Consider the following 26,441-nt stretch of genomic DNA (forward strand, 5'->3'; position numbering starts at 1 on the left):
GTGTGGAGAGAAAGCAGAGAGATTAGTGCAAAAGTAGACTTTTCTAAGTTCCAGTGCTTTCACTTACGGTTATTTTAGCAAACAGTCAATAATAATGATTTTACATCCCTTTGGCTACTAAATTTTTTTTATCATTTTATTTTTTTTTTAATTTTATTTTTAAACTTTACATAATTGTATTAGTTTTGCCAAATATCAAAATGAATCCGCCACAGGTACACATGTGTTCCCCATCCTGAACCGTCCTCCCTCCTCCCTCCCCATACCATCCCTCTGGGTCGTCCCAGTGCACCAGCCCCAAGCATCCAGTATCGTGCATTGAACCTGGACTGGCAACTCGTTTCATATATGATATTTTACATGTTTCAATGCCATTCTCCCAAATCTTCCCACCCTCTCCCTCTCCCACAGAGTCCATAAGACTGTTCTATACATCAGTGTCTCTTTTGCTGTCTCGTACACAGGGTTATTGTTACCATCTTTCTAAATTCCATATATATGCATTAGTATACTGTATTGGTGTTTTTCTTTCTGGCTTACTTCACTCTGTATAATAGGCTCCAGTTTCATCCACCTCATTAGAACTGATTCAAATGTATTCTTTTTAATGGCTGAGTAATACTCCATTGTGTATATGTACCACAGCTTTCTCATCCATTCATCTGCTGATGGACATCTAGGTTGCTTCCATGTCCTGGCTATTATAAACAGTGCTACGATGAACATTGGGGTACACGTGTCTCTTTCCCTTCTGGTTTCCTCAGTGTGTATGCCCAGCAGTGGGATTGCTGGATCATAAGGCAGGTCTATTTCCAGTTTTTTAAGGAATCTCCACACTGTTCTCCATAGTGGCTGTACTAGTTTGCATTCCCACCAACAGTGTAAGAGGGTTCCCTTTTCTCCACACCCTCTCCAGCATTTATTACTTGTAGACTTTTGGATTGCAGCCATTCTGACTGGTGTGAAATGGTACCTCATAGTGGTTTTGATTTGCATTTCTCTGATAATGAGTGATGTTGAGCATCTTTTCATGTGTTTGTTAGCCATCTGGATGTCTTCTTTGGAGAAATGTCTATTTAGTTCTTTGGCCCATTTTTTGATTGGGTCATTTATTTTTCTGGAGTTGAGCTGTAGGAGCTGCTTGTATATTCTCAAGATTAGTTGTTTGTCAGTTGCTTCATTTGCTATTATCTTCTCCCATTCTGAAGGCTGTCTTTTCACCTTGCTAATAGTTTCCTTTGATGTGCAGAAGCTTTTAAGGTTAATTAGGTCCCATTTGTTTCTTTTTGCTTTTATTTCCAATATTCTGGGAGGTGGGTCATACAGGATCCTGCTGTGATGTATGTCAGAGAGTGTTTTGCCTATGTTCTCCTCTAGGAGTTTTATAGTTTCCGGCCTTACGTTGAGATCTTTAATCCATTTTGAGTTTATTTTTGTGTATGGTGTTAGAAAGTGTTCTAGTTTCATTCTTTTACAAGTGGTTGACCAGATTTCCCAGCACCACTTGTTAAAGAGATTGTCTTTAATCCATTGTATATTCTTGCCTCCTTTGTCAAAGATAAGGTGTCCATATGTGCGTGGATTTATCTATGGGCTTTCTCTTTTGTTCCATTGATCTATATTTCTGTCTTTGTGCCAGTACCATACTGTCTTGATAACTGTGGCTTTGTAGTAGAGCCTGAAGTCAGGTAGGTTGATTCCTCCAGTTCCATTCTTCTTTCTCCAGATCGCTTTGTCTATTCGAGGTTTTTTGTATTTCCATACAAATTGTGAAATTATTTGTTCTAGCTCTGTGAAGAATACTGTTGGTAGCTTGATAGGGATTGCATTGAATCTATAAATTGCTTTGGGTAGTATACTCATTTTCACTATATTGATTCTTCCAATCCATGAACATGGTATATTTCTCCATCTGTTAGTGTCCTCTTTGATTTCTTTCACCAGTGTTTTATAGTTTTCTATATATAGGTCTTTAGTTTCTTTAGGTAGATATATTCCTAAGTATTTTATTCTTTCCGTTGCAATGGTGAATGGAATTGTTTCCTTAATTTCTCTTTCTGTTTTCTCATTATTAGTGTATAGGAATGCAAGGGATTTCTGGGTATTGATTTTATATCCTGCAACTTTACTATAGTCATTGATTAGTTCTAGTAATTTTCTGGTGGAGTCTTCAGGGTTTTCTATGTAGAGGATCATGTCATCTGCAAATAGTGAGAGCTTTACTTCTTCTTTTCCAATTTGGATTCCTTTTATTTCTTTTTCTGCTCTGATTGCTGTGGCCAAAACTTCCAAAACTATGTTGAATAGTAATGGTGAAAGTGGGCACCCTTGTCTTGTTCCTGACTTTAGAGGAAATGCTTTCAATTTTTCACCATTGAGGATAATGTTTGCTGTGGGTTTGTCATATATAGCTTTTATTACCAGCACTGAAACCAAGCACCACACAAGGGCCAATAAGTTCCAGGGCAAGACATACCAAGCAAATTCTCCAGCAACAAAGGAACACAGCCCTGAGCTTCAAGATACAGGCTGCCCAAAGTCACCCCAAAACCATAGACATCTCATAACTCATTACTGGACATTTCATTACACTCTAGAGAGAAGAAATACAGCTCCATCCACCAGAACATCGACACAAGCTTCCCTAACCAGGAAACCTTGACAAACCACCTGTACAAACCCACACACAGCGAGGAAACACCACAATAAAGAGAACTCCACAAACTGCCAGAATACAGAAAAGACACCCCAAACTCAGCAATTTAAACAAGATGAAGAGACAGTGGAATACCTAGCAGATAAAGGAACAGGATAAATGCCCACCAAACCAAACAAAAGAGAAAGAGATAGGGAATCTACCTGATAAAGAATTCCAAATAATGATAGTGAAATTGATCCAAAATCTTGAAATTACAATGGAATCACAGATAAATAGCCTGGAGGCAAGGATTGAGAAGATGCAAGAAAGGTTTAACAAGGACTTAGAAGAAATAAAAAAGAGTCAATATATAATGAATAATGCAATAAGTGAAATTAAAAACACTCTGGAGGCAACAAATAGTAGAATAACAGAGGCAGAAAATAGGATTAGTGAATTAGAAGATAGAATGGTAGAAATAAATGAATCAGAGAGGATAAAAGAAAAACGAATTAAAAGAAATGAGGACAATCTCAGAGACCTCCAGGACGATATTAAACGCTACAACATTCGAATCATAGGGGTCCCAGAAGAAGAAGACAAAAAGAAAGACCATGAGAAAATACTTGAGGAGATAATAGTTGAAAACTTCCCTAAAATGGGGAAGGAAATAATCACCCAAGTCCAAGAAACCCAGAGAGTCCCAAACAGGATAAACCCAAGGCGAAACACCCCAAGACACATATTAATCAAATTAACAAAGATCAAACACAAAGAACAAATATTAATAGCAGCAAGGGAAAAACAACAAATAACACACAAGGGAATACCCATAAGGATAACAGCTGATCTTTCAATAGAAACTCTTCAAGCCAGGAGGGAATGGCAAGACATACTTAAAGAGATGAAAGAAAATAACCTACAGCCCAGATTATTGTACCCAGCAAGGATCTCATTCAAGTATGAAGGAGAAATCAAAAGCTTTTCAGACAAGCAAAAGCTGAGAGAATTCTGCACCACCAAACCAGCTCTCCAACAAATACTAAAGGATATTCTCTAGACAGGAAACACAAAAAGGGTGTATAAATTCGAACCCAAAACAATAAAGTAAATGGCAACGGGATCATGCTTATCAGTAATTACCTTAAACATAAATGGGTTGAATGCCCCAACCAAAAGACAAAGACTGGCTGAATGGATACAAAAACAAGACCCCTACATATGTTGTCTACAAGAGACCCACCTCAAAACAGGGGACACATACAGACTGAAGGTGAAGGGCTGGAAAAAGATTTTCCATGCAATAGGGACCAAAAGAAAGCAGGAGTAGCAATACTTATATCAGATAAAATAGACTTTAAAACAAAGGCTGTGAAAAGAGACAAAGAAGGTCACTACATAATGATCAAAGGATCAATCCAAGAAGAAGATATAACAATTATAAATATATATGCACCCAACACGGGAGCACCGCAGTATGTAAGACAAATGCTAACAAGTATGAAAGGAGAAATTAACAATAACACAATAATAGTGGGAGACTTTAATACCCCACTCACACCTATGGATAGATCAACTAAACAGAAAATTAACAAGGAAACACAAACTTTAAACGATACAATAGACCAGTTAGACCTAATTGATCTCTATAGGACATTTCATCCCAAAACAATGAATTTCACCTTTTTCTCAAGCGCACATGGAACCTTCTCCAGGATAGATCACATCCTGGGCCATAAAGCTAGCCTTGGTAAATTCAAAAAAATAGAAATCATTCCAAGCATCTTTTCTGACCACAATGCAGTAAGATTAGATCTCAATTACAGGAGAAAAACTATTAAAAATTCCAACATATGGAGACTGAAAAACACGCTGCTGAATAACCAACAAATCACAGAAGAAATCAAAAAAGAAATCAAAATTTGCATAGAAATGAATGAAAATGAAAACACAACAACCCAAAACCTGTGGGACACGGTAAAAGCAGTCCTAAGGGGAAAGTTCATAGCAATACAGGCACACCTCAAGAAACAAGAAAAAAGTCAAATAAATAACCTAACTCTACACCTAAAGCAACTAGAAAAGGAAGAAATGAAGAACCCCAGGGTTAGTAGAAGGAAAGAAATCTTAAAACTTAGAGCAGAAATAAATGCAAAAGAAACAAAAGAGATCATAGCAAAAATCAACAAAACCAAAAGCTGGTTTTTTGAAAGGATAAATAAAATTGACAAACCATTAGCCAGACTCATCAAGAAACAAAGGGAGAAAAATCAAATCAACAAAATTAGAAATGAAAATGGAGAGATCACAACAGACAACACAGAAATACGAAGGATCATAAGAGAGTACTATCAACAATTATATGCCAACAAAATGGACAACGTGGAAGAAATGGACAAATTCTTAGAAAAGTACAACTTTCCAAACTCGACCAGGAAGAAATAGAAAATCTTAACAGACCCATCACAAGCATGGAAATTGAAACTGTAATCAAAAATCTTCCAGCAAACAAAAGCCCAGGTCCAGACGGCTTCACAGCTGAATTCTACCAAAAATTTAGAGAAGAGCTAACACCTATCCTGCTCAAACTCTTCCAGAAAATTGCAGAGGATGGTAAACTTCCAAACTCATTCTATGAGGCCACCATCACCCTAATACCAAAACCTGACAAAGATGCCACAAAAAAAGAAAACTACAGGCCAATATCACTGATGAACATAGATGCAAAAATCCTTAACAAAATTCTAGCAATCAGAATCCAACAACACATTAAAAAGATCATACACCATGACCAAGTGGGCTTTATCCCAGGGATGCAAAGATTCTTCAATATCCGCAAATCAATCAATGTAATACACCACATTAACAAATTGAAAAATAAAAACCATATGATTATCTCAACAGATGCAGAGAAAGCCTTTGACAAAATTTTTTTATCATTTTATTGTACTACTTTTTTTGCACAGATTTCTATATTGATCATGTCTACAGAGCAATCTTTCTTTTCCCTTAATCTTCCCAAATTTCTTTTACTTAATTAATGTCACTTGGGAGAGACATCTCAAAAATTATACTTGGGAAATGTTGCTATTCTAACATCAAAACCTGGAGAAGGTATTCCTCTTGCCTAGAGTTATCTCTTAAGTCAAGACCTACAGACTTTAGACGCTTTTATCCCACTTAGAGCAACTAGTATTTTAAATCAGTAAAATTCACTACTTACCTAAAAGTTATAAATCGAACTCTCCTCTAACGTAGTTACCTGATCTGTTTTCAGCTATTCTAAGACTTTCAGCTGGACGATTTCAAACTGGAAATTCTTAAACTTCGATTTTCCTAGATAAGAATAATACTTCTCCTTTCTATGCATTGTCCCTTACCTCATTTGGCCATAATGCCATCAAAAGTACATATAATTCATATTTTTTATAAGTTCTCTAACCACATGGTTTACATAAAGAATGTAAGTTTTTCAGATGTGTTTCCTAAAACTGTAAAGAGGTTATTACATTCAGATACATGATCACAAATATTCATTAGCCTCCCACATGTTTCTCTCACAAATTTCACACAATAGAAAGAAATGATGCCGCCTTCACAAAGTCACTGCTTAAGTGGAAATTCTTAAAAAAAAAAAAAAAAGAAGGAGAAGAACAAGGAAGGATGTGGGGAAGAAGGGGAGGGGAAGGGGAAAATGAAAAAAAGGAAGAGTTGGAGGGGGAAAAGGAGAACAAGAAGAGAAAAATAACTTCAACTACTGGATTTTTTTTCTCAACGAATAGTATGTGGCATGAACAAAAGAAATAGTAAGCCACCTTCCAGGAGGTACTAAGAGCATGGACTTTACCCCACACTTGGTAGAAGGCTGGTCACAGCTGATTGAATTTCCATTGTGTACTGACTGTGCATTTGTCAGGCAATCCATCCCTGCTTATGTAATTGCAGCATTCCAGTAGTTCACTCTGTTCTGTCCTGAATCTTCAGCAGCATGACAGACTGAGAAAATTAGATACAGCACAGCACCAAGCTGTTGACCTTCAGAATATAAAATAAAGCCCATCTTTTTAAATTGGTCTTTCTTGATGAGTCTATCTGAGGGAGAGTATTGCTAACAGGCCATTTTTCATGCTTACCATGTACCTTCATAAAATATTTTTTGATTTCTAAAAAATGATAATTTAAAATTTAAATGTATCTGTACTGTGCACAATATTATGAATAAATTCATTTCATTTAGACTTTGTCAGAAGGGGATACATTTTTTTCATCCCCAGATAAAACTCTCACCTTTCAACTAGAAGTAAATACACTGATAAATATGAAGGAAATTTTATTAGAGAAAAGAAAGAGAGGGAGGGAGGCTGAATTTCCAAGACAGCTTAATGTGGCTAATTGTTTGCCAAAGAATCAAAATTCAGTAGAGGAATAAATTACTTTCTGATTATATAAAATCCACATTATATTTTCCTTATTTGTTTTCCTTTGAAAGAATGTCAGACTCAGAAAAGTTGCAAGTAAAAGATAAAGAACTTTTTTCCCTCTGAACCACTTACTGACAGGTCTGAAACCCCAGAATAATTTAACAAATCAACAAATATTAGTTCTTTCATCTTTTTTTTTAACTGTCTCTTTATCTTCCCTGTTAAACTCATCATCAAATGCTTAGCTATCTACCTCATGTAAATCTGTTAAGTAGCTTTTTATTCCATCTTTTAGACTTTTCCATTTTGTTTTTTCCATGAACTTCTGGCATCTAAAGAAAACAACAGATAAGAAACCACACAAAGTTCAACTTGTAAAAACAAGGAGTCCTGTTAATGAGGAACAGGTTTCAAAATAAGCAAAATTCCCTTCATTCCTATTTCCCAAATTTCTTCACTTCTTCCTTTAAACAAGAGATGCTCTTAAAGGGGGAGGTGGGGAAAGGAAAGATAATGAGGAAACTTCTTTTCAGGTAACCCAGACACCTCCACGTGCTGTCATCTCGCCTCCCCTTCCTGTCATTGTCCAATACGTTCCTGGACTGTTTTTGCCTACCACCAGTTCCCTCTGTATTTCGGGATCCTGGTTTTGGCCTTCACTTCTCCACTGACATCACATTATTAAAAATCACTGAAGATTTCTGCGTCAAGACTGTTATCTTTCAGTCCTCAATAGACTCAAAACTTCTCTAGAGCCCTTGACCACTATCGACCTTCCCTATTTTTATCTCTTCTCTCCCTCTTACTCCATGGCACCAAAATATTCTGCTCTTCCTTATCCTACTTCTCTGAACAAGCCTCATCCACTCTCACAAGTTTTCCCCCCTCTTCTATTTATCTCCCCAGTTCAGTTTTTAGTATTTTGTTCATTCTCTCTCTCTCTCTCTAAATTGCGCTCTCTCTCTCCCCCTACTCAACATTCACCAAGCTTTAGCTCTCACGTCTTTACAAATGTCAGTCAAACCTATAATCCTATAAGCTCCTGCCAAGTCTTCAAATCAGTATCTTTAATTCACAATCAATTCCTCCACCTGGGTACCTGAGTCAAATTCTCAGGTTCTCATAACTTCTTTACTTCCCTACACCCCACCTGGTGATCACTGTGTCTAATTTCACCTGGGACAGCAGCTGCTGAGTTCCAGCCAAGCGTTGCCATGCGAAAATGCTGACCAAGCGCTGACAGTTAATCTCTTTTTTTCAAAAGAAGACCCCCCCCTCCAAGGCTGAATCATTAAAGGAAATTTAAATTTTAGATGAAATCCTCCAATGTTTAAATACTGACAACTATTTCAAAAACAGACAAACAAAAAACCCAGCACCTAAGTCACACAAAACCTATCTGCAGACTTACAGACAGGTTGTGACGTACAGCTTAAAAAGCGAATGCAAATGTCTTAGCTTGCTATTCCAAGCCTTCCAAAACCATCGTGAAACTACCTTCTGGAGTACCTATAACTCCATAATAACCACTACAAGCCAACTGATCTCCTATCCATTCTGACCTACAAGCATATTTGGTTCTTTCTCTCCTCTATGCCTATGTCATGTTTGGTTTGGACACAAAAGTTTTTCTTTTGCACACAAGAAGTGTTTTTCTTCCTCTAAATCCTACTTTAAGATTGAGTCCATATGCTACCATTTCTCTGAAAACTTTCTGGTCCACACTAGCTTCTGGGAATCTCGCTTCCATATTTCAAAAACATCAGTAACGAGGACTGTGTGTCAGGCACAGTCCTAGACACTTTATGCTCCCACCCACCTCTATAATCCTAAGAAATTGATCCTATCGTTACTCTTATTTTACCAATACGGACATTGAAGCCTATCCAAAGGAAGTGGCAGAGCTGGGGTTGAACCCAAACATTTCTTGTTCCAGTGCAGAAAGAAGAGTAGGAAGTTCAAGTTTTGATCATCCACAATGGGACCCGTTTGTGCCAGGAAAAAAATTTTAAATCCTTAACATGACTCACCAGACCATTCACAATATGGCTTTCTCCTTCTGTTTCTTAATTATTACCTGCCAAGTCAGCCTTCTTTCAGTTCCTAGAACTTATTGAGCTACTTCATACCTCACGACCTTTTCATGTGCTGTTCTCTTTGTCTGGAATGTTCCCTCCTCCTTCTGAGTCTAATCCCTACACACTGTGATCTCAGTTTAACCATCATTTCTTCAAGACTCCTACTATGATCCTTCCAGAAAAGATTATGGCGAATCCCCTTATTATTTAATAGCATTTAATACAACTCTAAAGAAATAGTTTTGTAATAATTTACTGTATGTCTCCCATCTCTTTCATCATTTTCTTTATACTATACACACAATGAGTGAATAATTGATATCTTTAACACTTATAAGCCCTTTTAAGACTTGGAGACTTAAACAACCTTTATCTCATAGTCAGTCAGAAACTGAGATCTTGCATGTTAAAAAAAAGTACCTACACGATTTCCATTGTAGACATGTTAACCAAGCAGAAATCATTTTCTAATCATCTGCATTTAGACTTTTCTTTGTTAGCTTATGGTCACTGTTAATACATTTAAATTCTAAATCAAACAGTATGTGAGAGTCTGATCATTGAATGTTGTTTAAATATAAACAAACTAAAATAGGACTGCAATGTTTCCAGACAAAGGGATAATTAATGACCCAGACCGAAAAAATTAACCACAATGCATAATGCAAAAGTGAATTGCCTAATTCTTCCGAGAGGGGTAGCTGGATTTCACTTTCAGGAAAGGCAGTAGGATGTCTAATTCATCAGGAGAAAACAACCAAAACATCATTTCTGTGGTCCCAGGACTAGAGAAATTACTAGGGGTTCTAATTGCTTCACCATATAGTCAGTTCTCCACTGAAGCCTAATAGAGACTTTATTCTCCCCAAAGCTAGGTGTCAACAATGTGAATGAACCAACAACCTATGAGGAAAGGTAATTCTTCACATGTTCCTAAAGCACCTACCTGGAATTTGTTTTTCAAAGATCTCAGAGATTACAGTCCCAGAAATCTATTTTATAGGGCTATTCACTACAATGGAAGGTCCCTAATGTATCACTCAAAGACTTCGATTCCATGCTCATACTACTGCATGTGTAAACTACTATTGAGTCGTTTATGCCACTGTGAAAGCTAATATGCATTACTATGTATGTGTTGGGGTTTTTGGTAGGCCTGTAGATTCAGAGGGGAGTTTGCCTCCACGAAAAATAAACAGACAAGCGTATAATGAGGAAGAATCCGTTCAACTTCTGGGAAACCATGGGGCTTCAGCGATCTTGACTACACACCTCTGTCAGCTCCACCTCGAAGAGAACAGCTAGCTGTAGCAGCCCTTCCTCATTTTATTTAAGGATTGGTGGTCAACAGCTGCCTTCCCCAGATCCCAGCTTCAAAAAGTAAGCAAAGCACCTTCATATCAAATTGTGCCTGTATCCACTTGCTACCTCCCAAGACATGCAGAATCAAAAATCATTAAGTCCATGTATCCTGTTACCTATCACTTTTTAAATTCATATGTCTGTTCTGCCCTAGAATATAGGGGTATAAAGCGGGGCGGGTGAACATTTGCCCTGACCGTGAGTTTACCTTTGCAGAAAAATGTTAACCAACGAAGAATAACTCCAAATAGGATTCAGATTGAAACCATTTTTTGAATGGAGTTTCAGATTGGATGGATGGTCTCCTATGTCTACCTGCCTCTCCAACTCTGTTCTGCCAACCAAACTCCTTGGTAAGATTGAATCACACTGCTAAAACAAATACAGACTCAAAGACTTATCTGTTATTCACTTTGATCTGTTGGGCTGCTATAAAACAGGTACAGCCACGTGATTCCAAGAGTACAAAGATGAAGAATTTGGATACAATATTATCAAATACCGTGACCTACAATGTACTGAATTTTTGAAAATACATACAAAGACCCTTTGGCCAAAAACCTCTTTAAAAGTAGACATTTTATGCCTACAATTTTTAAAAATTCAGGCAAGCAACAAGAAATTAAGAAGAGAAAAAACATAGAGGGAAAATCTCCAGATCTTAAAGGTTGATTTGATGGACATTTTGAGTTCCACATTGTCTGTACTCCCTTGAGCCCTCCCCAACTTCAATTAATCCTCTAGAAACCTGTTCTTTGCATTGCCACTGCCACTACCTTAGGTCTGGCCCTCATTGGTTTTTATTTGGAGTATCCCAGTGATTTCTTGAGTTTTCTGCACAGTTTTATGGGACGGTGGTCACATAAATAATTTCAGTTCCATACTTTTTGACAGATATATGGACACAGAACTTTGAGAACACATTCTTAGGTGAGACAATAATCTCGGTGTTTTGATCTTCTCAGATCTAGAGATTTCCTGCTCTTAAATAATTGTGGAATGAGAGTACAAAGATAGCTATTCTTACTCTAACATTTATAGGGTCTATTTCTTTTAAGACTTGGTCTTAATCCTTTACTAAATTAATCTTACTAGTTACACATTTATATATGACAAAACTGAAGAACAGAGTGATTAAGCAACTTGCCTATGAACACACAGCCAGTAACTATAAGAGCCAGAACTCAAACACAAAATTCTGGCCCCAGAGAACAGGCTGTTAACCATCATGACACCTCCCCGCGCCCCTTGCCACATGCATACCACATGCTCGATTCGCTGATGGGTACATAAGAGAGGATCAATCAAACACTACTGGAAAACTTGAACTGGATGGGGAAACGTGCTAGACTCTAAAGGTAAAACCATGTAAACAGCTCCAAACAATCATGAGGGGACAGAGCATGGTGGTGACAGAGAACAGTCTCTGGTCGCGAGAGGTCATTCTCCTTTCCAGATTCCGACTCCCAACAAGAACACATTCACCAAATGCAAACCTGACCATGTCATTCTCCCATTTCACTGCCGGGGACTTGGAAATGGCAGTGGGAAACCCCACTGCAGTGCTTTGCAGACTTTTTTAGAGAAAACATCTCTCCCTCGGGGCTGCCTGAGGAAAGCAACCACATTCTTAAGGGCTAGGCACATGGCCCAAAGAGCAGCCATAACTCTTAAGTCCTCCTGTGTGATTCACCCTTAAGAATCTGACAAATTTGGCATTTATTCGACAAATGTATCTTTTGTTTGTTGTAACACAAAAACAATGTTTATAACTACTTACAATCATAACTCTAAAAGAAAAAGAAAAAAGCACCTTTATTCCTACCATGATTTCTAGCACCTCCTAGGCAGGTATATTACCTATTCTCTCTGAAATACACTGCAGCTTCATATACAGGATAGGGCTGTGGACCCGATCCCAGCTACTTGGAGTGATGCATAAATCCTTTCCCAAAGCAACCCCTGACTCACCAGTCCCCTTTCCCACCAACACAATTATTCGCAGCCACATCAACAGTCAAATTTCAACCTGTGTTCCACCTCCTGGACTTTAATAACTGGAGCCTTGTGAACTTTGAGAGGACATATCCATTTTTCCAATCTCTACTTAGGTGTGATCATACTGAAGTCTTTGACCAACTCTCTTCCTCCCCACAGCGTGAGGATACTTAGAAACCCTTAGTTCATCACTCTGCTTGCACCTGTTTCCGTGGTTGCTTCCCCTTCCAGACTGTGTGTCTCTCGGGGGCTGGCTCTTGCTCAACTAAGCAGAGCCTGGCCATACACGTAAATTTCGGGTCTACAGGAACCAGGGCTCTCACCCTAGGTAACCGAATCCCTCAAGACAAGGCAAGAGAGCTTGACTTATGAAGTTGAAATTAAACACGGATTTAAAAGGTGTGATCACACCTCCAGTCTCATTCTCTTTTCCCAAAAGAACTCCAGGTTCCGATGCAGGGGACGTCGAGCCTGGACGCCCAAAAGAGATGGGGGTGGGCGCAAAGTCACTCACCAACTGGTGGAAGGCGAATGTCTGTTCTCCAGCGTCTTGGTCCAGGGCTTGTACCAGCTGATCTGCTCCGCGGCTTTGCCCCAGAACCTCTCGGGGTCGGTCACCGAGGCCGCGAAGTGGGTCTTGTACTCGCCGCCGCCCGAGGACAGCGCCCTGCAGCCCCGGCCCCCGAGAGCGCCCCGCGGGCCGGGGGCCACGTACGCCCGGCGGGCCGGGCCGGCTCCGCGCGCGGGAGAGGACGCGGGCAGGGACCCGCCGAGGCCCCCCGCGCCGGTGACTTTGCGACACTGCAGCCAAGACGGCTTCATCGCTGCCGGCTGGGTCGCCCCTTCCTCCCCAACTCCTTGCAAGGCTCCGCCGCGCGCCGCCCGGAACGCACCACCCGTGGGGCGCTCGCGACTTCCTGGGGCCCCAAGGAGAGCAGGCGGGAGGCGGGAGAAAACCCCGAGGTGTGCCCAGGGCCCTGGGACTTTGGAAGGCACCACCAGAGTCGCCGGGAAAAACCGACCTGGAGCGGCAGGGGGAAGCTGGAGAGGGGGCGCGGAGTCGGGGAGGGGTGTGGGGGTCCCCGCGTCCTGGAGAGAAACCCGGCGCGTCAGCAGCCCCGCGACCCCGCCGGGAGGGGCGCCCCCGCCCCGACACTGGAGAGCCCCTAAGGCGAGGACCGCCGGCCCAGCCCCGCCTGTTTTCCAGCAAACAAGTTGTGTGCGGCTGCTCGGGGTCGGTCTCCGAGAACCGGCGGGAGGAGCCGCCTCGCCCCGGGCGGCGGGAGCCGTCGGCCGAGCCAAGCTCGGCGGCCCTCGGGCCCCTGAAGTCTCAGGTTTTTTAATTTACTTCTTTTGAAAACAAAGCTCCATCCCTGGCCACTTAGAAAACAAGTGGCTCCGAGGCGAGGGCGGCTCCAGGATTTCCTGACAGCTGAGAGAGGAGGAGTAGAGGGAGGTTGCCCAACCGAATTGGAAAGAGCCTCGTGGGGGTGACTGACAGGCCGCAGGGAAGGTAGCCCCCCACCCCCACCCTTGGGATGGGACCTTCGGATCGGACTCCCCACGCGAGCTCGGCAGAAATTAGGACGACCTGTTGCTTTCTCTCTCTTCCCTTTTGCCTCTTCGGAGTTTCTTTGGCCCGTTTTTTGTTGTTTTTTTGATGAGTCAAAAAACAAAAAACAAAAATTTAAGTCAAAAGGAAGAGCAAAGTCAAGATGAATCAAAAAAGAGGAAGCTGAGGAAACTTTAAAAAGAAAGGCAGGAGGTGTAAGTTACTGTCTGGCGGGCTTAACATTCTTTAAACTCCTCACTATTCGGTTTGGTTTGGGGTTTGAGTTTTGTTTTTCTAACATTGTGCTGGCACTTTCAGATATGTTAGCTCCTGCATTTCCCAACCAGTACTAAGAAGCAGGTGAAGAAGGAATTCATAGGGCCTGAACTCCGTCTTAGGCCTGTTCATGCTGATCATGCTCAGCCACCTTTCCAATGGACTCTGAACTCTGGGTTTAGTGCCTATGAAAACAACAGAAGGAGAAGACCCCCTCCAGACAGAGGAACCTTGAAGATTGTATCTAGCTTACTCATCGCCTAAGAGAAACCATACACTAATCACCCCTTCCTCCAGACAGGCCATAAATTTTTCTGTATCAATTGGAGTGTAACCTCGGCCATATTGATTATTGGCTAACTGTTTGACTGTTTGAGCACATGAGCACATAGCACGTGAATGATGGGGTTATTGGGATTGTATTTTCCTTGGTTTATGTAAGTCTCAAGGAATTTGGAGTGGTGGGTTCAGACACGTGCACATGGGGTATAAAAGATTTTCACAAATGCTGGTCGGGGTCCTTGACTAAGAGGAGACTCTGCCTTGGGCCCGCCCGTGTAATAAACTGCACTCCACTATCCGCATTGTCCTTCTGAGTGAGTTTGTTTCCCGAAACGCCTGGCTACAACATAGGAACTGTAATCCCCATGTTGACCACGTTGAGGCAGTGTGATGGATACCTTGGCACTCCTGTGATTCAAGGTGGACTGACTTGTCATGTTAGTGGTGCCACTTACCCCAGCATACAACACAAATACGTTTTCTCTCTGTGCCCCAACTTGGAAAAGGTGGGGAATCTGACTCCCAAGTCCACAATTTTCACACCAGGCTAATGATTCAAAAGAAGAAAGATTTTAGACTTCCGGCAAAATATAACAAGGTGACTACCCACATGCATTCCTCTTCTTCATCTTCCTTTTCTTTCTAAAAAAGAAGGGACAGTGGTGATGGTTGCGGTGGTGATTATGATGGTGGTGGTAAAAATCTGTAAGCATGAAGAAAACAGGAGAGGACAACGAGCCAAATGAGACAATGGAAAGAAATTAAATCAATGGTGTATGACTTAAGGGGGCAGGAGGGTGGCAGGGGGAAGCTGAGAGCAGAAAATGCATTTCCTTATCAGAAACCTGAAATGTTTCAGCATTAGGAGGCCCTGGGTTCCTCTGAAAGTTCAGGATGAAGTTTAAGGACTTAAAAACAAAAGGGCTGATTAAAAGATTGTGTAAGAAAAGTTAGACTCCCACACTGCTGGATTAAACTGTTTTTTCTGGACCCTGCATTGTGCTGTTTTGGTTTAAGTACTTTTTGAAATAGATTGTGATTACCAGTTTCATTTCAAGAAAAGGGAAGAGTGTAAGTGAAGGTCAGTCCACAGGAGGAGTAGTGGAGATGAGAACTGGAGTGAGCAATAAAACTAGAAACTTAAGCCAAGCTCCCCCATCCCTGGGATTCTCCAGGCAAGAACACTAGAGTGGGTTGCCATTTCCTTCTCCAATGCATGAAAGTGAAAAGTGAAAGTGAAGTCGCTCAGTCATGTCCGACTCTTAGCAACCCCATGGACTACAGCCCACCAGGCTGCTCCGTCCATGGGATTTTCCAAGCAAGAGTGCTGGAGTAGGGTGCCATTGCCTTCTCCGAGGAAACTAGAAAGTAGTGTGCAGGTCTGCCTGAGGTTAGACCATTTCACCTTTAACACCAAACATTATTTGAGGCTGATAATCCTTATCTCACAGGATTGTTACAAAATTTAAATATGTATAAACTGCATAGCTCCTAGGCATTAGCAAACCAACACTCAGTCCAAAAAATAAATCCCTCAAATCTCCAACTTCACTAACACCCTAAAATTTTAGTCAGAAATTTTTGCAAGAAATTATTTTAATTGAAGCATGCATGTACATTCTGTACTTCTTCAAAAAAAGCAAAATTATATTTTTAACTAATTTGGGGGCAATGTGGTTGCAGTCTTTTTGGTTTTCACGCCGTCTAAAATTCTAGCTTTTTGTAATAAGTACAATATTTATTTCATTGTATGGCAATAAATGGTATGTTTAATATGCTATTCAAGATGACATATTAAACACCTTGAGCAAAGATTAGTAGATCAAGATTATCTGAAACTTTCATATGATGAAGAAGCATGCAAGGAAAGCACATAGAGAATCAAAAAAGTGTGAAAGACTGCTCGAGAAAGAATGAGAGAAAGGAAGGAAATTGGAGTTGGAACACTTACTGCCTAAGAAAAAGATGCTGAAAGTTAGGAAGGCAGAGTAGAATTAGAATTAAAAGAGGAAAAAGATACAGGAATCCTACAACTTTTTCCTAGGATTATAACAGCCTCTGATCAGTCATTCTTAGTACAGGCTAAACTTGTTTGCAGAGTTGTTGTTCAGTCGCTAAGTCTTGTCCAACTCTTTGGAACCCCATGGACTGTAGCATACCAGGCTTCCCTCCCCTCCAGTATCTCTTGGTGTTTGTTCAAACCCATGTCCATTGAGTCTGTGATTCTATCTAACCATCTCATTTTCTGCCTTCCCTGTCCCCTTTTGCCTTCACTCTTTCCCAGCATCAGGGTCTTTTCCGATGAGTCAGCTCTGCACATTAGGGGGCTGAAGTATTGGAGCTTCAGCTTCAGCATCAGTCCTTCCAATGAATATTCAGGGTTGATTTCCTTCAGGATTGTCTGGTTTAATCTTGCTGTCCAAGGGACTCTCAAGAGTTCTCCTGCACCACAGTTCGAAAGCATCAATTCTTCTGTGCTCAACCTTCCTTATGGTTCAACTCTCATATGCATATTCATACATGACTATTGGAAAAATCATAGCCTTGGCTATCCAGGCCTTTGTTAACAGAGAGAGTAAAAGGAATGAAAAAGTACACAGTTTAAAAATAAGTGTAGACTACCCTGATCATGTATTCTGCTGGCTACAGAATTTTCACATAAATTTGTTTAGAGTTAAATGTCTACTTTTGTGTATTGGAACTAGTAAGATTTTTACTACCGACAAAAGTAAGAATGTTCTCATATATTAAATTTCCTGGATATTATGAAAACTTGGCATGGAAGTATTTGCATAAATTATTTCTGCAGCAAGTACAGACTGTGCTGAAATTTGAGCCTGCAGAAACACTGCAGATTAATTCTGATTTAGTAAAGAATTTCTGGAAAATATGCTAGTTTTCATAGCTCAGTAAATATTTTTAAAACTTCTGAAGTGAAATAGCTAATAGTAATTTAATTACAGACTCCTGTTTTGAAACTTTCTTCTTTTTTGCTCACACAGTAACTTCAGTAAAGTCAAGGAGGAAAAGGCAGATGAAAGAATTGTTTTAAAACAAATAATATTTCAGTGGATGGGAAGAGCTCTACAACTTCAATTCATCCTAGCAACCAAATGGGATTCATCGACCAGCTTAATTTTTATTTTTTAAAGACATTCCTTATCAGTTGCGTGAATGCTAAGTTGCTTCAGTCATGTCCAACTCTTTGCGACCCCATGGACTGTAGCTTGCCAGACTCTCCTGTCCATGGGGATTCTTCCTTCAGGCAAGAAAACCCAAGTGGGTTGCCTTGTCCTCCTCCAAGGGATCTTTCCGACCCAAACCATCTCTTAACGTTTCCTGCATTGGCAAGCATGTTCTTTACCACTAGCGCCACATTATCCATTTTAAATAACCAAAAAGGGTCTATTGTATAGCACTTGGAACTCTGTTCAATGTTATGTGGGGCAGCCTAGATGAGAGGGGAGTCTGGGGGAGAATGGATACATGTATATGTATGGCTGAGTCCCTTCACTGGTCACCTGAAACTATCACAATATTGTTTGTTAATCGGCTAACCCCAACACAAAATTAAAGATTTTTTAAAGTAAACAATAAAACATCTTAAAATTTATTTTTAGTTAGTAAAAGTTAATAAAAATATAGTTGTTTTATTTGAAGAAAACTGAAAAGGAACAACCTGGGAAAATACTTCTAATCATTTTTTTCAAGTTCTTGGGGGTTTTGTTTGTGTTTGTTTTTCTCTGTATAACAATTTACAGTTGGTGGGGGGGAGTCTCATCAGTGGAGCTGTGAATAAAAATGGTTAATATTTTAATCAGATCCCCCAGATCCTTGAAAGATCATTTTAATTCTTCTTTAGAGGTAATTCCTTAGAAAGTATTGTTTCTACTTTATTGTCTTAAACCAAAACCACTGCTTGTTACTCAATTTTTGTATTAATAATAAAACTTTATACAAGAAAGGATCTCATTATCAGGGAACAAATGATGAAAAGGAATAGAAATATCCTTTATAATAAAAGTTTTTGTAAAATGTAGTTGATTGCCTAACATTACTTCAGGTTCCCAGTTTGTGTGTGCATGTGTGTGCACCTGTGTGTGTGTGTGTGTGTGTGTGTGTATTTGGAAGATACAAAGTTAAACCAGAAAATGAAACAAGTCCAAAACAAGAGTTGCTCTTACATAACAAGGAAGTGGGTAATCACTTTGAGGTTTTAAAGACAAGTATTTCAGATGAAGTACTGTTTTAAAATGGAAGAAAATATGAAAACAAAGAAATTACTTTTAGTAGATCGTAAAAACAGATATCTCATTTATATGCATAAGACAGTTTTAAAGTATTTGGACATTTTTTCCAGCCATCATTCTGAATGAGAAGAGTTTAGCTGATTCTTGTGATACTAGTATGTGTTACCTGTTGATTCAAATCCCTACCTTTTAAAAAAGTAAACAACTGAATATTTAGAGTTCTAGGGTGTGTTCACAATCTCCAATGAAGATATTTTGTGTATAGCAAGGATTTCAGTGGACTTCTCTTTGTTACTTGATTACACTTGCTTTTTTGCTTAATCCAGATACTCCTGTAACTTGGTGTGAATATAAAATTTGTCTCTTTATATCTGTTTACTTATGTGGATATGATACAGGGTTTATTTCTTTATAACATTATACTGCTTCTTCCCATTGAAACTTTTATTAGCCTAGTATAAACCAACTCATAAGCTTTGAAAGAGTAAGACAACTGTTGTTGCTATTTTTACTTTCCATCACTTATTGGTAGCATTGTTTTATATCTACGAACCACAAGTAAGATTGCTGGGTTCTGCCAGACTATTCCAGCCACCAGAATTCTCTTCCTTTGATCTCTGCTCTGACAACACCAAGAGACAGTACAAAGGTTTAAGCTTTTTAATAGGTGATCGCACCTGCAAAGCTAGCTATTAGTGTGTGTGTGTGTTGTGTGTGAAATGACTGATTTCTCCTTTCTTCTCCTTTGACATCTCTAAAGGCCATTCCTTCATCATTCCTTCAGCAAGCTAATCTAGTCACTTGCTAGCCCAACTGCCTTTCTGCAGGCTCTACCACCTCCTATCACTCAATTAATTCGCAAGTGTTTACTGAGTCCTCTCCCTACTAATGCTCAGCAGAGTTCTAGGAGCACCAAGAATTATTTATCAATGACCAAGAGGTACTAGTAGATCCATTTCTGTCCCTGAGTAGCTCATAGTATAGTCAGGAAAATAACACAGCAAGTGTCGTATACTGTTAGGTTCTTCAGAGGCAGATGAAAAAGCAATAGTGGAGGAAGGACCCCAAAATGGAATGGAAAAGCCCTATAACTAAGGCAAAAGTAATCATCCTAAAACATGAATCAATTTTATCACTCCCTTGCCTAAAATCTGTCAATGGCTTCTCACCACCTGTAGAGAGGAGTCTGAAGCTGTTAGCATTGATCTGTCATTTTCACTTGGGATCTATTCTGCTCCCCTTAGAAGTCATTTGGAAATGAGTAGTATATTATTATCTATTGCTGTTTAATAAATTATTCCCTAACTGAGCAGCAACAGATGTTTATTCTCTCATGTGAGCGTCTCTGGATCAGGAATCAGGATGAGTTAGTTAGCTGGGTGGTTCTGGCTCTAATGAAGTGGTAGCCAGGCGGTCTCTTGTTCAGGACTAAGATCATCTCAATGGGCAGGAGGATCAGCTTCATGCTCACTAGCATGGCTGCTGTCAGGAAGCTTCAGTGCATGGGGCTGTTCAGAAGACACAACTGACTTCCCCCTGACAAGTGACTGAGTGATGGATTGATTGAGTGATGTGCTATGTGTGGGTGTGAGAGAAAGAGAAAGAGAGAGAGCAAGACAGACCCCCACAATCTTTTATATAACCCAGTCCCATTAGTTCTGCTGCTGCTGCTGCTAAGTCGCTTCAGTTGTGTCCGACTATATGCGACCCCATAGACTGCAGCCCACCAGGCTCCCCCATCCCATCAGTTCAGTTCAGTTCAATTGCCCAATCATGTCCGACTCTTTGCAACCCCATGGACTGTAGCACGCCAGGCTTCCCTGTCCATCACCAATTCCCGGAGCTTACTCAAACTCATGTCCATTGAGTCAGTGATGCCATCCAACCATTTCGTCCTCTGTCATCCCCTTCTCCTCCCACCGTCAATCTTTCCCAGCATCAGGGTCTTTTCCAAGGAGTCAATTCTTCACATCAGATGACCAGAGTATTGGAGTTTCAGCTTCAGCATCATCCTTCTAATAAATATTCTGGACTGACTTCCTTTAGGATGGACTGTTTGGATCTCCTTGCAGTCCAAGGGACTCTCAAGAGTCTTCTGCAACACCACAGTTCAAACGCATCAATTCTTCAGCACTCAGCTTTCTTTATAGTCTGACTCTCACATCCATACATGACTACTGGAAAAACCATAGCTTTGACAACATGGACCTTTGTTGACAAAGTAATGTTTCTGCTTTTTAATATGCTGTCTAGGTTGGTCATAACTTTTCTTCCAAGGAGCAAGCGTCTTTTAAGTTCATGGCTGCAGTCACCATCTGCAGTGATTTTGGAGCCCCCCAAAATAAAATCTCTCACTGTTTCCACTGTTTCCCCATCTATCTGCCATGAAGTGATGGGACCAGATGCCATGATCTTAGTTTTCTGAATGCTTAGTTTTAAGCCAGCTTTTTCACTATCTTCTTTCACATTCATCAAGAGGCTCTTTAGTTCTTCCTTGCTTTCTGCCATAAGGGTGGTGTGATCTGTATATAACAGGTTATTGATATTTCTCCCAGAAATATTGATTCCAACTTGTGCTTCATCCAGCCCAGCATTTCTCATGATGTACTCTGTATATATTCCATGAGCTAGTACCTCAGACACTAAAGAATCTGCCTGCAATACAGGAGATGTGAGTTCGATTGCTGGGTTGGGAAGATCCCCTGGAGAAGGGAATGTCAACCCACTCCAGTATTCTTGCTTGGAGAATTCCATGGAGAATTCTGGCAGGCTACAGTCCATGGGGTCTGAGGTCAGGGGCAGTGGCCAAGAGGAGCTACCCCATGCCTGAGGTCAGGGGCAGCAGCCGAGAAGAGCAACCCCACGTCCAAGGAGCGGCAGCTGCGCGGGCACAGAAGGGCTGTGAGGAGCTACTCCACGTTCAAGGTCAGGAGGGGTGACCATGAGGAAATACCCCTCATCCAAGGTAAGGAGCAGCGGCTGTGCTTTGCTGTAGCACGCATGAAGAGATACCCCATGACCAAGGTAAAAGAAACCCAAGTAAGACGGTAGTTGTTGCGAGAGGGCATCAGAGGGCAGACACACTGAAACCATAATCACAGAAAACTAGCCAATCTGATCACATGGACCACAGCCTTGTCCAACTCAATGAAACTAAGCCATGCCGTGTGGGGCCACCCAAGACCGGCGGGTCATGGTGGAAAGGTCTGACAGAATGTGGTCCACTGGAGAAGGGAATGGCAAACCACTTCAATATTCTTGCCTTGAGAACCCCATGAACAGTATGAAAAGGCAAAATGACAGGATACTGAAAGAGGAACTCCCCAGGTCGGCAGGTGCCCAATATGCTACTGGAGATCACTAGAGAAATAACTCCAGAAAGAATGAAGGGATGGAGCCAAAGCAAAAACAATACCCAGTTGTGGATGTGACTGGTGATAGAAGCAAGGTCCGATGCTGTAAAGAGCAATATTGCATGGGAACCTGGAATGTCAGGTCCATGAATCACGATAAATTGCAAGTAGTCAAGCAGGAGATGATAAGAGTGAACGTCGAGATTCTAGGAATCAGCGAACTAAAATGGACTGGAATGGGTGAATTTAACTCAGATGACCATTATATCTACTACTGTGGGCAGGAATCCCTTAGAAGAAATGGAGTAGCCATCATGGTCAACAGAAGAGTCTGAAATGCAGTACTTGGATGCAATCTCAAAAATGACAGAATGATCTCTGTTCGTTTCCAAGGCAAACCATTCAATATCACAATTATCCAAGCCTATGCCCCAACCAGTAATGCTAAAGAAGCTGAAGTTGAACGGTTCTATGAAGACCTACAAGACCTTTTAGAACTAACACCCAAAAAAGATGTCCTTTTCATTATAGACAACTGGAATGCAAAAGTAGGAAGTCAAGAAACACCTGGGGTAACAGGCAAATTTGGCCTCTTCCGACAACACAAGAAAAGACTCTACACATGGACATCACCAGATGGTCAACACCAAAATCATATTGATTATATTCTTTGCAGCCAAAGATGGAGAAGCTCTATACAGTCAGCAAAATCAAGATCGGGAGCTGACTGTGGCTCAGATCACGAACTCCTTATTGCCAAATTCAGACTTAAATTGTAGAAAGTAGCGAAAACCACTAGACCACTCAGGTATGACCTAAATCAAATTCCTTTAAGTGGAAGTGAGAAATAGATTTGATATTAAATCTATTAAATTAATAGATTTAATAGACTAGATCTGATAGATAGAGTGTCTGATGAACTATGGACAGAGGTTCGTGACATTGTACAGGAGACAGGGATCAAGATCATCCCCATGGAAAATAAATGCAAAAAAGCAAAATGGCTGTCTGACGAGGCCTTACAAATAGCTGTGAAAAGAAGAGAAGCAAAAAGCTAAGGAGAAAAGGAAAGATATAAGCATCTGAATCCAGAGTTCTAAAGAATAGCAAGGAGAGATAAGAAAGCCTTCTTCAGCGATCAATGCAAAGAAATTGAGGAAAACAATAGAATGGAAAAGACTAGAGATCTCTTCAAGAAAATTAGAGATACCAAGGGAACATTTCATGCAAAGATGGGCTCGATAAAGGACAGAAATGGTATGGACCTAACAGAAGCAGAAGATATTAAGAAGAGGTGGCAAGAATACACAGAAGAATTGTACAAAAAAGATCTTCACGACCAAAATAATCACGATGGTGTAATCACATCGTGGAATGTGAAGTCAAGTGGGCCTTAGGAAGCATCACTACGAACAAAGCTAGTGGAGGTGATGGAATTCCAGTTGAGCTATTTCAAATCCTGAAAGATGATGCTGTGAAAGTGCTGCACTCAATATGCCAGCAAATTTGGAAAACTAAGCAGTGGCCACAGGACTGGAAAAGGTCAGTTTTCATTCCAATCCCAAAGAAAGGAAATGCCAAAGAATGCTCAAGTGAAGTGAAGTCACTCAGTCTTGTCCGACTCTTTGCAACCCCATGCACTGTAGCCTACTACGCTCCTCCATCCATGGGATTTTCCAGGCAAGAGTACTGGAGTGGGTTGCCATTTCCCTCTCCAGAGGATTTTCCTGACCCAGGGATCGAACCCAGGTCTCCCGCACTGTAGGCAGATGCTTTACCCTCTGCACCACCAGGGAAGTCCAAGAATGCTCAAACTACCGCACAATTGCACTCATCTCACACACTAGTAAAGTAATGCTCAAAATTCTCCAAGCCAGGCTTCAGCAATACATGAACTGTGAACTTCCAGATGTTCAAGCTGATTTTAGAAAAGGCAGAGGAACCAGAGATCAAATTGTCAATATCCGCTGGATCATGGAAAAAGCAAGAGTTCCAGAAAAACATCTATTTCTGCTTTATTCACTATGCCAAAGCCTTTGACTGTGTGGATCACAATAAACTGTGGAAAATTCTTCAAGAGATGGGAATACCAGACCACCTGACCTGCCTCTTGAGAAACCTATATACAGGTCAGGAAGCAACAGTTAGAACTGGACATGTACCAATAGACTGATTTCAAATAGGAAAAGGAGTACGTCAAGGCTGTATATTGTAACCCTGCTTATCTAACTTATATGCAGAGTACATCATGAGAAACGCTGGGCTGGAGGAAGCACAAGCTGGAATCAAGATTGCCGGGAGAAATATCAATAACCTCAGATATGCAGATGACACCACCCTTATGGCAGAAAGTGAAGAGGAACTAAAAAGTCTCTTGATGAAAGTGAAAGTGGAGAGTGAAACAGTTGGCTTAAAGCTCAACATTCAGAAAACTAAGATTATAGCATCTGGTCCCATCACTTCATGGGAAATAGATGGGGAAGCAGTGAAAACAGTGTCAAACTTTATTTTTTGGGGCTCCAAAATCACTGCAGATGGCTATTACAGCCATGAAATTAAAAGATGCTTATTCTTGGAAGGAAAGTTATGACCAACCTAGATAGCATATTCAAAAGCAGAGACATTACTTTGCCAACAAAGGTCTGTCTAGTCAAGGCTATGGTTTTTCCAGTGGTCATGTATGGATGTGAGAGTTGGACTGTGAAGAAAGCTGAGCACCGAAGAATTGATGCTTTTGAACTGTGGTGTTGGAGAAGACTCTTGAGAGTCCCTTGGACTGCAAGGAGATCCAACCAGTCCATCCTAAAGGAAATCAGTCCTGGGTGTTCATTGGAAGGACTGATGTTGAAGCTGAAACTCCAGTACTTTGGCCACCTCATGCGAAGAGTTGACTCATTGGAAAAGACTCTGATGCTGGGAAAGATTGGGGGCAGGAGGAGAAGGGGATGACAGAGGATGAGATGGCTGGATGGCATCACCGACTCAATGGACATGAGTTGAGTGAACTCCGGGAGTTGGCGATGGACATGCTGTGATTCATGGGGTCACAAAGAGTCAGACATGACTGAGTGATTGAACTGAACTGAACTGAACTCTGTATATATTTTAATAAGCAGGATGAGAATATACAACCTTGATGTACTCCTTTATCAATTTGGAAGCAGTCTGCTGTTCCATGTCCATTTCTAACTGTTGCTTCTTGACCTGCATACAGATATCTCAGGAGGCAGGTAAGGTGGTCTGGTATTCCAGAACTTTTAAAGAACTTTCCACAGTTGTGGTGATCCAGATAGTCAAAGGCTTTGGCATAGTCAATAAAGCAGAAATAGATGTTTTTCTGGAGCTCTCTTGCTTTTTCGATAATCCAACAGATGTTGGCAATTTTATGTCTGGTTCCTCTGACTTTTCTAAATCCAGCTTGAATATCTGGAAGTTCACAGTTCACATATTGCTGAAGCCTGGCTTGGAGAATTTTGAGCATTACTTTGCTAGTGTGTGAGATGAGTGCAATTGTGTGGTAGTTTGAACATATTTTGGCATTGCCTTTCTTTGCAATTGGAATGAAAACTCACCTTTCACAGTCCTGTGGCCACTGCTGAGTTTTCCAAATTTGCTAGCACATTGAGTGCAGCACTTTCACAGCATCATCTTTCAGGATTTGAAATGGCTCAACTGGAATTCCATCACCTCCACTAGCTTTGTTCATAGTGATGCTTCCTAAGGCCCAGTTGACTTCACATTCAGGGTGTCTGGCTCTAGGTGAGTGATCACACCATTGTGGTTATCTGGGTCATGAAGATCTTTTTTGTACAGTTCTTCTGTGTATTCTTGCCACCTCTTCTTAATCTCTTCTGCTTCTGTTAGGTCCATACTGTTTCTGTCTTTTATTGTGCCCATCTTTGCATGGAATGTTCCCTTGGTATCTCTCATTTTCTTGAAGATATATCTAGTCTTTTCCATTCTATTGTTTTCCTCTATTTCTTTGCACTGATGACTGAGGAAAGCTTTCTTATCACTCCTTGCTATTCTTTGGAACTCTGCATTCAAATGGGTATATCTTTCCTTTTCTCCTTTGCTTTTCACTTTTCTTTCACAGCTATTTGTAAGGCCTCTTCAAACAACCATTTTGCCTTTTTATGTTTCTTTGTCTTGGGGATGGTCTTGATAACTGCTTCCTGTACAATGTCACAAACCTCTGTCCATAGTTCTTCAGGCATTCTGTCTATCAGAT

At 40.7% G+C, this 26,441-nt stretch overlaps 1 protein-coding gene and 1 long non-coding RNA gene across 4 annotated transcripts in view; one reads left to right on the top strand and one right to left on the bottom strand.

The window, feature by feature from the left end:
* Nucleotides 1–13,757, bottom strand: part of ACSS3 (acyl-CoA synthetase short chain family member 3) — a 191,668-nt gene extending 177,911 nt beyond the window's left edge. For all 3 annotated transcript variants that reach the window (XM_044941895.2, XM_025284397.3, XM_025284394.3), the window contains exon 1: nt 13,012–13,757. In XM_044941895.2, coding sequence (XP_044797830.1) covers nt 13,012–13,319 — 308 coding nt within the window. In that variant the 5' untranslated portion in view covers nt 13,320–13,757. The remainder of the gene's footprint in view (nt 1–13,011) is intronic.
* On the top strand, nt 10,380–10,896 carry LOC123333347. Its single transcript, XR_006550681.1, has 2 exons — nt 10,380–10,517; nt 10,716–10,896. It is a non-coding gene; the product is annotated as an uncharacterized LOC123333347 (long non-coding RNA).
* Nucleotides 13,758–26,441: the final 12,684 nt, after the last annotated feature.

The sequence above is a fragment of the Bubalus bubalis genome, chromosome 4, assembly GCF_019923935.1.
Source record: "Bubalus bubalis isolate 160015118507 breed Murrah chromosome 4, NDDB_SH_1, whole genome shotgun sequence".
NCBI classification, from domain to species: Eukaryota; Metazoa; Chordata; class Mammalia; order Artiodactyla; family Bovidae; genus Bubalus; species Bubalus bubalis.